The sequence below is a fragment of the Triticum aestivum genome, chromosome 4B, assembly GCF_018294505.1.
Source record: "Triticum aestivum cultivar Chinese Spring chromosome 4B, IWGSC CS RefSeq v2.1, whole genome shotgun sequence".
In the NCBI taxonomy this organism is placed as follows: domain Eukaryota; kingdom Viridiplantae; phylum Streptophyta; class Magnoliopsida; order Poales; family Poaceae; genus Triticum; species Triticum aestivum.
Window position 1 is genome coordinate 75,967,378 of NC_057804.1, and position 13,269 is coordinate 75,980,646.

At 45.1% G+C, this 13,269-nt stretch overlaps 1 protein-coding gene across 1 annotated transcript; it reads right to left on the reverse strand.

Moving 5' to 3' along the window:
- Window positions 1-1,201: 1,201 nt before the first annotated feature.
- On the reverse strand, window positions 1,202-2,840 carry LOC123094479 (vignain). Its single transcript, XM_044516474.1, has 4 exons — window positions 2,349-2,840; window positions 2,008-2,240; window positions 1,772-1,912; window positions 1,202-1,663 (listed from the first exon to the last, which is right to left on the reverse strand). Exons 1-4 carry the CDS (start codon window positions 2,803-2,805, stop codon window positions 1,400-1,402), a joined length of 1,095 nt encoding a protein of 364 aa, XP_044372409.1. The 5' UTR covers window positions 2,806-2,840; the 3' UTR covers window positions 1,202-1,399.
- Window positions 2,841-13,269: the final 10,429 nt, after the last annotated feature.

The window sequence follows — 13,269 nt, forward strand, 5'->3', positions numbered from 1 at the left end:
AAGGAGAAGCTATTTGCACCTCAACGGTAAAAGTGTATTGCCCTTACTTAATTTAAGCACAACCACTTTTCATACTCTCATTTAATAAACTGCACTTCCTCTTTTCATTTCATAATTTTCTTGAGTTTATATCTTGCAAAGTTCTAAGCTTGGGGAGGTTATTTTTGCATGTGTAGAGTCTTGTGCAATGATCTTCATCTTATACTCCCTCCATTCCAAAATATAGTGCGCCCGCGCTTCCCGAGGTTCAACTTTGACCGTAAATTTAACCAACAAGACCAACTGCGGCGGAAGAAAAAATTATATAATTGAAAACTTCTTTCGAATACGAATTCACTGATATAATTTTTGCTCCCGCCGCAATCGGTCTTGGTAGTTAAATTTACGGTCAAAGTTGAAGCACGTAGATAGAGGAAGCACTACATTGTGGAATGGAGGGAGTAGTTATTATGCAGTCATGTGTGCCGCTGTTTGGCATGCTTGCTTAGTCATGATGGCTCTGTATTTGTATAGGGAAAACACTTTCTCAAGTTATTCTCCATAGTGCCAAGTTAATGTTTTTATGCATTTTGTTCAAATTTTCACCTAGCTTGAGATAAATCTTGTGATCCTCTAAAAGACATAGCCATGATATTTACAATAGATATGAGAAACAGTAGAAGAGACTTATTAGATGAATGAATTATGGTGGGCTCTACCATACTTGTTACTGTCCGGTAATTGTAGGTCTTCCACACCTTAAATATCAACTTTTAAGGGAAGGCTCGTAATTCTGTGGGCTAAAATATTTTGGTTTGGTTGCCTCACAGAAATAAATTACAGTTTTGCTACAACTCATCTAGATGAGATATAATTTGGTCTCATTCATCTTTTATAGCCATTGGATGTGATGCTATAAGATGCGTGTGTGCTGACGTGGACTGTATTTATTTTTGTTTTCAAAGTGAATGAGACCAAATTATATCCCATCTAGATAAGTTCTAGGTACTCCCAATAAATTAACTCTGAAACCACGCAAAATTGATTATAGCACTCACTCTGACCGTTTTGGGGTCACAAGTGAAACAGTAAACGATTGTGTCATAAGGAGGGAGTACTATGCAAAAGAACCGTAGTGTCGAGGGCGATTAGACCAGGCACAACCAGACAGGTCATAGTGAAGTCAACAACACGCTAATACGAGATGAAAAGACGAGAACCAATCCGAATACAGCCCAATCTTGAATTTCACATAATTCATTTGATTTGACAAATTAGTTGCAATTCTTTTGCTATAATGTCCTTTGCCTACGTTTATTACATTCATAGTAACATCTTGCATAAAGTAAATAACACAACAGTGGGAGATTCAGTTCTCCTCAACGCAGAGGTTGCACTCCGAATGATCGTATGTGTGCCATCAGAGCTCATCAGTATGAGACCCTTCCCTGACTGCCCTAGCACGTGGTGCCGACTTAGTTGGGTACGACGCCTGCATGGCGATGCCACACTGCCCCTCTGCCTGCGACACCCCGCGCTGCATCCTGATGTAGCCCTTCTCACCCCAGTCCTCTCCCCACGAGTTCTTCACGATCCAGTATTTGGTGCCATCCCGAGTAGTGCCGTACCCGACGGCGGCGACACCGTGGTCGAGATCCGTGCTGCATTCTCCAGTGAAGACGCCCTGCGTTCGTTGAGGGTGATCAGAGTTGTCACTTAACACCGAACATAGCACCGACAAGAGCAAGCAAACATGTGTATCAATTGCACGGAGTTGGATGGGATCACGTACCTCTGAGTAGAACTGGAAGTCGTTGCCGCTGGCATCTATTGCAACGGACACGGGCTGGCCTGCGACGGCTTTCTGTAGGGCAGACTCATCGTTGGCGGGGACATCCTCGTAGCCGTCGATTGTCACGGCATGAGCCTTTTCCTGCAACATTTGGCATGTGATTTTTAAAATTTTGAGACAAGTTTCTCAGCCTGGCAAGTCTAGGGCAGCCGGAAGCCGGGGATTATTATTGTCACCTTTGCCAGGTCGCAGCTGCCCTGCTCGCCTTGATACGGGTAGTTGGACTCGGTGGTGATCCCGTTCTTGTGGATGAACTGGAAGGCGTAGTCCATGAGGCCGCCGTCGCAGCCCTGGTTGTTGACGTTGTCGCAGTCCATGAGCTCCTGCTCCGACAGCGACACCAGCTTCCCCGTCCTGATCTTGTTGATGCCCTCCACAGCCACGATCGTCGAGAACGCCCAGCAGCTCCCTTAGAACAGTTTTTGGCCTCCCACAGTCGAATGAATCACACAGCTTTTGACACAACCAATGGCCGAAAAGGAAAGAAAGAAACTCAGGAGTGTATGCATGCACGTACCGCACTGCCCTTGGTCCTTGATGGCGGTGACCGCGCCCTTCTGCCGCCAGTCCACCGCCGGCGGCAGGTTGTCGGCGTCGCCGTACCTGAAGCTGCCGTCGCCCCGGCGGCCGCCGCTCAGGGAAAGGTGGTGCCGCACCCTGGACCCGGCGTACGTGCGCCGGAACTCGTCCGTGGTCATGTCGGCGAACTTGTTGAGCGCCAGCCTGAAGGGCCTGTCCTTCTTGTTGCCCTCGTGGATGTACCGCGCGTTCTCCTTGAACACGTTGAACCGGCGCTCCTCCGCGTCGGCGCCGAGGCCCCTCCGCGACACCGTGTAGTGGCTCCTCCACCTCTCGTAGAGCCCCCGCAGGTTCTCCTCCGAGGCGAGGTCCTTCTCGGTGAACGGGATCCCCAGCGCCGGCGCCGGCGCCAGCGCCAGCGCGACCACCACCACGAGCAAGATGGACCTCCACATTTTGACCCTTGCTTGCTGGCTTACTTGTATGTGTGAGACTGAGACCGGTGTAAGAAACAGAGAGCGAAGGGCGGCTTATATAGACGTTACAAGGGTGATCGAGAGGCTTCAGTTGGTTACGGTTTTGCATGATGGATGGCGGCGAGATGATGGGATGGGAGGTGAGCTGTGGCGGGAAGGAAGGCATGAACTTTTGGAGGATATGGATAAGCCGCGGAATAAATGGAAAGGAAGGCCGGATTCGGGCACGAGCTCGCTTTCAGATTGGTGGATGCAGTGCAGGAGTGTTGGAGTGGAACGCGAACTGGCCTAGCAGAGCACTCTGTTGTTGGCGTGGATCTAGTTGATCAGTTTCTGCATGCCACATTTGAGATAATCATATCATATGTCGAGGCTCTTATATTTTTTTCTGTTCATGGAAGGAAAAGGATTGGTATGTGTGATGCGTAAGGCCGTTGGCGTAAAGGGGCTTTTCTAGTTCCGGTTCAAAGTGTTTGCTCTGGAGATGAGACGTTAGGGTCATATGTGACGTCGTCTTTTTTTTTAGAAAAGGGGGAGAAACCCCGGCCTCTGCATCAGCACGATGCATACGGCCCTCTTATTAATAAAAGAAGTAGTGCCAACATGGTTCCAATCATATCATATGTGACGTCGTCTGGAAAGAGCATATGCATTCGTTTCCTCCCCAGCTCGCCTTCTTCCTCTATCACCAATGGTACCGCCGCATCGTCGCACAGTTGCTTCTCCCGCAGAGGGCAACTCCCGCCGGGAAGAGGCACCGCGGTGGTGCGATGTGGACCTGTTCGGGCCTTGCTTACAATGCTTTTTTTTTTGCAAGGGTGCTTACAGTGCATTTCCTCATGCTGTTCGTATAATCTCCTCGGTCGCATCCTCACGAAGACCTAAGAGATAACCACATATTGTTTAGTGATTACGTGACCTTCAGGTGATAGGTATTGGTTTCAACGAGGATCGAAGATATTATCAGGATAATGAGAAGTCGTGATGCTTAAGAACATCATTGTTTGAACTTCAAGAACACTAAGAAAGAATGATCTGAAGACCTGGCATGGACCCCAAGGTTGTGAGGTAGTCTCTGAAGTATTTGTCGCTAGATACAACCGACTTATGTGTAACCCTAGGCATCCCAGGTATCTACATAAACCGAGGTGCCAGGGCCATAGAGGACATATTCATTCACATACGATCTCACGGTAGATCACTTGTACTTTGTACCCCATCTGCAATAACACAAGCAAAACATGACGTAGAGTTTAACCTCTTCGAGAGGGCCTGAACCTAGGTAATCAACTGTGTCCCTTGTGTCTTTGTTACAATCTAGCCAAGGATACTAGACCGGGACCCCCTACACGAGATCCACCGGATTTAACTCCGACATTGGTGGCCCATGCAGGTCCCTCTGCATAGTTGAAGCGGCTCGATGGTTCGCCTCCGGATCGGTGACAACATCAGATGTAGCTTGACCTTCTTTCAGGGGCAACTTTTTGCCTTTAGAAGCATCACCCTTCATGCATATTCGACCGGTTACCTCAGCCAAATCAAAATTTTAGCTCCAGGCCGGGCCATTAGATTCAGGAAGCTTGAATAGACCATGTATTCTCACAGTGATCTTGCATTTTTGAGATGGGTGTCCGACCAAGTCGAAGAGCACAGTAATGCACTCGTCCAGGCCGTGGAATCAAATCCAGCCTAGGATGATGGCGTGATACCTACCTCGGATCCGGTCTTGAGTCCAGAACCGATCACCGTCGTTGCGGATCAGGCATCTAACCTGATCGAGGAAAAGCCCGAGGCCATGTCAGATCCGATCTCGGACAAACTCCCACTAGACCTGACCTTTGATCAGGTCATGGAAATCGAAAAGACTATTCTGAATGAGATATTGGATCGAATTTAGAAGCTCGCAATCTCGAACGATGGGGAACCCTGTTTACGATCAGATCTGAGAGTAACTGGGAAAGGCTGGAATCTTCAGCCCACCCACCACCCATCTAGTCGCCAATGTCGAGGACTAACCGGCGTATTAGCTAATGCATCTGAGGGAGCAACTGACGTAGATGAAGACGTCAGAATATCTTCACATAACACCCCACCACTGGCTATCAAACATAGAGTAATTGGGCCACAACCTCCACCTATGACGTCTACATGGTAGACACACCCAAGAATGGTGGAGGAGGACGAAATCCAAAGCACAGGCGCAAAGGCCGTCGGAACAATGGCTGCTACGGCTTTGATGTATCTATAATTTTTTTATTGTTTCATACTATTATCATACCACTTTTATATGTTTTTTGGTAAAAAAATATTATTTTTATTTGGACTAACCTATTAATACAGTGCCAAAGGCATACATGAAGTGGTGTAAATCTAGGAGAGAAGTGACGACCGGGATAAGCAACGCATTTGAGCTTTGTCATGACCTCCGCGCTCCTGCATACTCCACCTTTTAGCCCATGGGCGCTTGAGACTCCATGCTACTCTTGAACAGATCAAGCACCTCAAGATATCACCCAATAAACAAATGTGTGAAAAGTGAACTTTGATACCCCTCTTGGTGGATAGCTTGCTGGCGGGCCCACCATATAGCCCACAATGTCACTAGAACTTCCACAAACTATGCACTACTGAAAGTTTTGTTCAAATGAAAAGAAACATATCCAGAGTTTCTTCTCCAAAGAGAGGATGCGCCGGATCGTCATTGCAAAGAGACCAGACACTTTCGGCCATATTATAGTCCAGCAACGAGTGTCACCACAAATCATTAGCCATTTTGTAGATAGGGAAACTATCAAGTCAGCCATTTGGCGTCGAACTCACTCTTCACTTGTAGGTAGTGATGATCGTGCTAGTCACCATGCAAAAAACCTGTAATTTGCCTGGAACTTTAACGTTCCAAAGACGATTCCAACTTTGTTCTTCTACTTCCTCTTCTATGGTTCGGTAGCTCCTTCGAGCCACCCCTCAAGCTATAATTTGGTCTCAATGAGTATCCGATATGCAGACCTGAAACACCCTATTTTTCTCATAGCACCAAGCCCAAAAGTCTCCATGAGATGCATAGCTAATGGTAATACGCTTTATCACCTCAACATCCATCGATAGCATGTGAGACTCAGCTACATGAACGTCCCGTTCCCTAAAGAAGAGCAAACAAAATTAGAGGCCAGAGTAGGAGGATCATTGAGATAGCACACATTTATACAGAAATCTCTTGGTATCCGTTTGTCATTCCAAGCACTTATCGTTCATCCAACCGCAATTCCGATGATGAGATCCACTTGAAGGACACCCCCCCCCCCCCTCACAAATGTACCTCCAAATATGTGAAGGGTGTGAACCAAGTACCTCTGAAAGAATATCAACACTAGGAAAATGCGTTGCCTTCAAAATCCTCTAGCTCAAAGGGATGCATCTTGCAAGAGTCGCCACGCCTGATGGGCGAGGAGTGCCATATTTAATAATTTCAAGTCTCTACAACTAAGTCCGCCTTTATACTTTGGCATTGTCATTGTCTCCCATGAACACGCACCATTTTCCGCTCGCCAACTTCACTTCCCCACCAAAACATTCAGATCAGTGATGTTATATGTTGTCATAGGTTTCTTGATAGTTTAAAAACAACCATAGAATATGTGGGTGTTGCTTGAGTGACTGATTTAATAAGAGTATCTTTCTCACTACATATGAATTAGAAATGGCAAATTGTACGATAAGGAAATAACATTTTACATTCAGCAAGTTAATCTATGATTTCTATGAGAACATGTCGTTAGTGCTTCAAGTTTAATTACCGGGTTGAAAATGATTTGTTACTTACATCGGTTGGCCTTGGTAGTTTTGAAGTAAATTGAAATAGAAAACACACTTTAGGAAAAATGATTGAAAGCCAAATGGACTCTTCTTATTTTGGTAAGATCAGATTAAGGCATGATGGTCATAAGCACGGACTTTGGCAATTGGAAGGAAAATTTTAAACATGAATCATATATGGCGTTGCTCCATAGAGTTAGGAAACAAACTGTAGTGCTAAAGAATGGCCCGATTTATCTGATGTAAATGTTTTCCTTATTTTCATCTTGTGCGAACCTTGATAACAATTAATTTATTTTTATAATATCCCGTACTATTTCAATCAACAAATTGTGGAAGTCCAACCCTCGATGTATTGTAATCATCTATGCTTTGTTGTTCTAATATAAGAAATCAGATTGCAAAACTGACCACAGTCCAGAAAAGAAACTAATAAACATGCATCCTGGGGGTGACAGATAGTGTGATCTTTTATCCATCTATGAACAAAACTACATAAGGCATGTCAAATATAATGACAAAAACATGTAGGGTTACCTCACGCTAAAGTAGCAAGATAGTAGAGGAGGATTAGGAAAGGAACAACATTCATAACCTGCTACATTTCCCTTAAAGCAAAAAAGGGAATATCCTATGCCATGAGGGGCAGGACCAGCAGGTATTGGAGACTCCAAGGTTTCCCATTAATCTGTATGAGCAGAAACTGAGGTCCATGAAGAAAATTGGCGGGCAGTGACAGATTAATTTAGGAGATATAGTAGAGCATTAACAACAGGGGTTAATTACCTATTCATGGGTGAGATCTTCGGTACAATCAAAGGCAAGATAGAAATATGGGACTTGTTTGTGATGCAACGGTCATGAGAGAAAGGGTGGGGGCGCTGGAGATCACACCACAACATGACTGCATGGAGTAGTCATGGGGGCAACAACATGTGGCATGCAGTCAATCGTGGATGTCTTGAGATTCATCACCTTCAGTGGTTACAACAGCGGCAAAACGGCTTGGGTATAGAGATTGGGAGCTGAAGATGGGAGCAATGCCCTAGCCCAATGGCCGCTCCGCCCAGATGCCTCAAACTGCAGGCAGGTGATCTAGCTGGAGCTGAGGTTTAGGGTGCCACAATGGGGGCTTTTAATTCAATATTCGCATGATGTTGGGTGGCATTAGGGAGTTGAAGGGGAAGTCTGTAATGGCACTGCAGGCCAGGGGAGATGAAGCAGATGGTGCTGGTGGAACTTAAAGTGGAGAAGGAATGAGGGCTTGAATGGGAATCGCTGGTCTAGTTGCAAGGCAATCAATACATGGTTAAAATATTAATTATTGGCCTTAGAGGATGCATGAAGTGGACCATAATCAACTGGTGAGAGAGAGAGAGAGAGAGAGAGAGAGAAATATCCCAAGAGAGATAGTTGACATGGCAATGCTAAGGTGGGCAATCTGCATGTTGAGAGAACGCCTTTTAGTGGGGATGAACTTCTTAAGAATGTAGGATTACTTAAACATGTAAGGGATTAACATAGAGGGGAGAGAGAAGTTACAAGCCAACATATTGTTGGGGAGGAAGAGAGGCATGGTGGTATTGATGGAGATGGTACCGGCTCTCTAGCCAGTGCGAGGAGTTGGCGGAGCCTCACTTCTTGCTTCCTTCTTGTCTTGTCCATTCTTCTATGGTGGACATGATATGTATACTTCCATGGAGGTGTGACAACACATGGGGATATGATCAAGATTGATGGCATACAAGGGCGGAGCTACATTGGGGCTAAACCGGGCCTTGGCCCACCCATCCCAATAGAAAATAGGGAAGAGTGACATGAAAATTGGGCCTCCAAAACAATTTTTGTGTGTAGTTTCTTAGCCTAGCCCGCCCAACAACCAGTCTGAAGCTTCGCCACTGATGGCGGTGCCTATGGTTGGAGGTGCATATACGGGTGGTCTACACGAGTGTCCTTCATGGATCCTCGACCTATCCTTTCATCCAAGGGCCTAGAGGAGCATAATCATCTCCAAGTACATCCCTTGGTTGGGAAGTAACTCACATGAACAAAACTGGGACAAGATCGATGAATAATTGCAGAAGTCATGACTGATTTCGTAGCCCTAGATAACTGGTATGAGCTGCGGTGGAATTCGTGTGTGTTGTCTACTATTTTTGTCACCATTTCTTCATACGAACTCCGATTTGGGAGTTATTGGGCCCGTTGGAATCGTGGAAACGAGACTGATAGTCTCCAGATATTGGATATTCAGTATGTCCTCATTGGAAAAGTTATTTTTATCAAACTCTCCAACAACACGAATGTGGTGCTTGGAACTTACCGGTTTGGCCCCAACTTGATCCCTTTTTATATGCTAAGTCCATTTGAATTACATTACACTTACAAAGACAAAAAAACCAAGGAAACTAATAAAACTAAAAGTTTGCAATGAATTCATGAAATGCATAGAGATAAGAAATCATACATTATGGAGATGAAAAATTGCTAGATGGATATGATACGAGTGATTTTTAATACTAGAATAGGCTCTAAAAAGTGATGCGAAAATCCACTCATCGACTTCCCAACTTTTAACCTTGCTCGCCCTTAGGCAAAGGGTTGATAAACTTGCTGTAAGTGCATCTAATGCCACCCCTAGTTTGTTTTGGAGTATTGACGACAAACCTGGTTGAGGGACTAATGTGTTTGTGAGAATTGCAGGATAAACAGGTAGTAGTCCCTCATTGATTTGGTTTACCTACCGGAGATGACCCCTAAAAATGTGTGAAGACATTGAAGGCAATGGTGGTCTGTGAAGCTAATCACGTTGAAAAATATGACATGAGAAGACATCGTATGAAGACTATGGAGCGCGAAGACTTAGTTGTTTTGTCGTTTCCTTTCTTCTTTGTTGAGTCATAGGAACCACCGCACTGTTAAGTGGGGTCCAAGTGAACAAAGTCAGTTTGACTGAAGTGATGCTCAACCAAATCCTATGTCTTCGAGCGAAGACAATCAGAGCAAATCTTATCCAGAGTCGGATGAGTCAGCTTTACTTGTAGCCCAAGTCAAGCTGTCGCGTGTGTTTGAAATCTGACCATTGGAACACGTGTCAGTTCCTTAGTGACCCAGGGTCATTTCGGACAAATCAGGTCGGGTTGCCCTGTGGCTATAAATAGCCCACCCCCTACACCATAAATTGGTGGCTGCTCAGAGTTAGTACATGGCTTTTGTCATTTGAGAGCAACCCACCTCCGAAGCCATTGAGAGAGAATCCTTGCGAGGACAAAGCCCAAACCACCCAAAGCCCAAAGAGTGTTTGGCATCACTGAAGTCTTTCTGTCTACGTGATCTGAAGACTTATTTCACTTGAGGAATGTGAATCCTCCAGCCGGTTAGGCGTCACGTTCTGAGCATCCAAGAGTCATTGTGGATTGCCGGTGAACAAAGTCTGTGAAGGTTTGGGAGTCTACCTTGAAGACTTACCAGAGTGATTGGGCGGGGACTGAGAGTCCTTAACTCAAGGGGAATAAGGTGAAGACGCAGTCTTCTGAGTTAAATCCCAGCCTCCCTAACCAGACGTACAGTTGTCATAGCAACTGGAACTGGTCGAACAAACCCCTGTCCTCCTGAAGCTACTGGTTCTATCTCTCACTTCTCTTACTTACAGTTTGTCTTCATGAAGTCATTGCCTGCTTGCAATATCTGTTTGACTTCACTGTGTGACTACTTGTCCTGATTGGCTTCATACTATCTTTCATCCTGATCTTTACTACCTAGGTACTAATAGTCTCCGTGCTTTCACTTCATTGAATACTTGACTATGGCTTGTCTAGTGTAGTCTACCTTCCGCTGCATATGAACAGTGTCATTCCTATTATTTGTCTTCGAAACTCTCATGTGTTGAAGACTTTCATAAAAATCGCCTATTCACCCCCCTCTAGTCGATAACTAGCCCTTTCAATTGGTATCAGAGCAAGGTACTCCCTTGTTCTGTGTGATTCGGTTTAACCACCTGGAGTTTTAGCTATGCCGACTGCAGGGATAATCAAAGTCTCCGCTGCGTGACCCATCTTCGATGACACTGAGTATCCCTACTGGAAGAATAGGATGCGCATGCATCTTGAAGCGATGTCGATTTGTGGTATGTCGTCAAGAATGGCGTTCCCAAGACTAGTGAAGGTGTCACCCCTGCTGATGTCAAGAAGTTCATTCAACTGGACTCTACAGCCAAGAACATCATCTGTGGTAATCTGACCAAGGACAGTATGGCCGTGTGAGCGATGTGGAAACGTCGAAGCTAGTATGGGACTGGCTCTCCAAGGTCAATGAAGGCGTCTCAACTCAGTGAGATCAACGGATCAATACTCTCCGCAACCTCTTCAACTGCTTCAAGAGGCACGACAATGAGAATGTCCAGCTCACATTTGATCGCCTCACTGATATCCTACAAATGAGCTCCAAGCACTCGGCGCCACTGAGATTACGAAGCATGAAATAGTGAAGACATTACTGAGATCTCTTGACAGCTCATTTGACACCTTAGCCCTGATGATACAAGAATGCCCTGACTTCAAGACACTCGATCCGTCAGACATACTTGAGAGGCTCAACACACATGAGTACCAGCTATTTGAGAAAAGAGATATCTATGGCCCTAACTATGGCCGAACTCGCGCTTTGAAGGCAAAGGTTGTTTCCTCATCTGAAGAAGAATCTGACTGCAGTTTTGGTGATCCTGAAGATATTGGAAAGGAGCTTTCTATGCTTGTGAAGAAGTTTCAGAAGTTCACCAAGAAGAAAGGCTTCAGAAAGTCTTCACGATCCAGCTCAAGAAATGATGAAGCTTCCACCCATGCCAGCAAGAAAAGAACATGTCACAAGTGCAATAAACCTGGTCACTACATCTCTGAGTGTCCACAGTGGGACAATGAGAAGAAGAAGAAGAAGAGCAAAGAATATGATTCTGATGATAACAAGAAGAAGAAATACTCAAAGTCTTCTTCCAAGTCTTCATCACACAAGAAGAGCTCATCTGGCAAGGCTCATGCTTTTGTTGGCAAGGAGATGGATTCAGAGGAGGAGTCTGCTTTTGAGGAGGCGGTGGTGGAGTCTGAGGAGGAGTCCGACTCTGGTGTTGCGAGTCTAGCTCTAGCTACAGGTTACGTCGCCAAGTCCATCTTCAACACTGAAGACAATGGCTCCGTCACCAACGCTGATGACAAGAACGACTTGACTCCCACCTACTGCTTCATGGCACATGGTGCCAAGGTAAACTCACGCGATGCTTACTTTCAAACATCAAGTGAAGATGACTCTGATGGTGAATCCAAACCTAGTTATAAAAAACTTGCTAAAATTGCAACTGAACAACAAAAAGCTATGGAACATATTCAAACATTGTTAGACAAAAGCGATGACATGTTGGACACGGAAATGACTAAGACTCAGTCCTTAATTGAAGACATAAAAAATCTTCATGTTAAGTACCAGGAAGTTGGAGGTCGACATGAGACGCTCTCAACCTCTCATGAAAAGCTTTCCTATGATTATCTTCAAAGGAAGCAAGAGCTTGAGAAATTGAGATCGGATCATGAAGATCTTCAAAAAGAAAACGAGTCACTCCGCGCTCAACAGATCGGTCCCGTTCAGGAAGGATTTGAACCACCATGTTTAAAATGCATTGAGCGTGATAACGCTGCCTCTGTCGCTGAATGTTCTACTACTACCTCTATTGCAATACCTTCAACTGCTAATGTGGTAACTAACCCCTCTGCTGAGGACACCACTACTATTGTTGAGGACACCACCCTATCTGGTTTCACTTGTGCTAATCCTATTATCATTGATGAATCCTTTGATGCAAACTATAAACTATTCAAAAGTCAGAATGACGAAGTGTTTGCCAGATATATTGGTACTAATTGCAGGAATGGGCCCCTATGAAGAAGATATGGGTACGCAAAAGTTGTCTTGAGAATCTTCCGGTGAATGTCATCATGACACCATCTGTGAAGAAGACAAACACCATACCAAAGGCTTCATATGGTCCAAAAGCTTCATACAGACCAAGGACTCACCCGAGTCACCTGTTTTGTAGGGAAATCATACTCAGACCCATGAATATGAGTGTGTTTCATCAAACCGCTATGTTCATATAACTAAGAACTTTTCTGCTTATTCATATGAGTATTATTCACCCCTTGCAAGGCTATTTACTAGAGCTCCGAAGCTGAAGTTCTCAGATGCTGCACTTAGACTCATTGCTTCTAAGCCACCCCTGAAGATGTGGGTGGTTAAGAAAACTTAACTCTCCTTTTTGCAGGGAAAGGTCTCCTGCCGGAAATCAAAGGCGTCCAAAGCTAATGCTGGAGACCTTAAAAATCTTGTTGGGCGCAAGATAAAATGCCCAAATGGTCTTACTATGTATTTCGTTCCAGGATTCCTTGACACTCATCCTATCTATCCTAACCAAGACCTGAATTTCCATGTTCCACTTGTTCGTCAAATGTTTCTGCTTCACAACTCGCTTGGTGAAGCCTATCCCCCAAACTGCACTGTAGGCTACGACACCTCGTGCTTCAGAATGGATTATGGATAGTGGATGCACTAATCACATGACTAGCGATCGAAGTCTTCTGATGGATT

What these genes read in the sequence shown, in the direction of transcription:
- LOC123094479 (XM_044516474.1), bottom strand. Translation starts at nt 2,805, where the DNA reads ATGTGGAGGTCCATCTTGCTCGTGGTGGTGGTCGCGCTGGCGCTGGCG. An exon ending in CAAGGACCAAGGGCAGTGCG is followed by an intron (nt 2,241 to 2,348) that starts GTACGTGCATGC and finishes AACTGTTCTAAG; the next exon opens with GGAGCTGCTGGGCGTTCTCG. An exon ending in GCAGCTGCGACCTGGCAAAG is followed by an intron (nt 1,913 to 2,007) that starts GTGACAATAATA and finishes CAAATGTTGCAG; the next exon opens with GAAAAGGCTCATGCCGTGAC.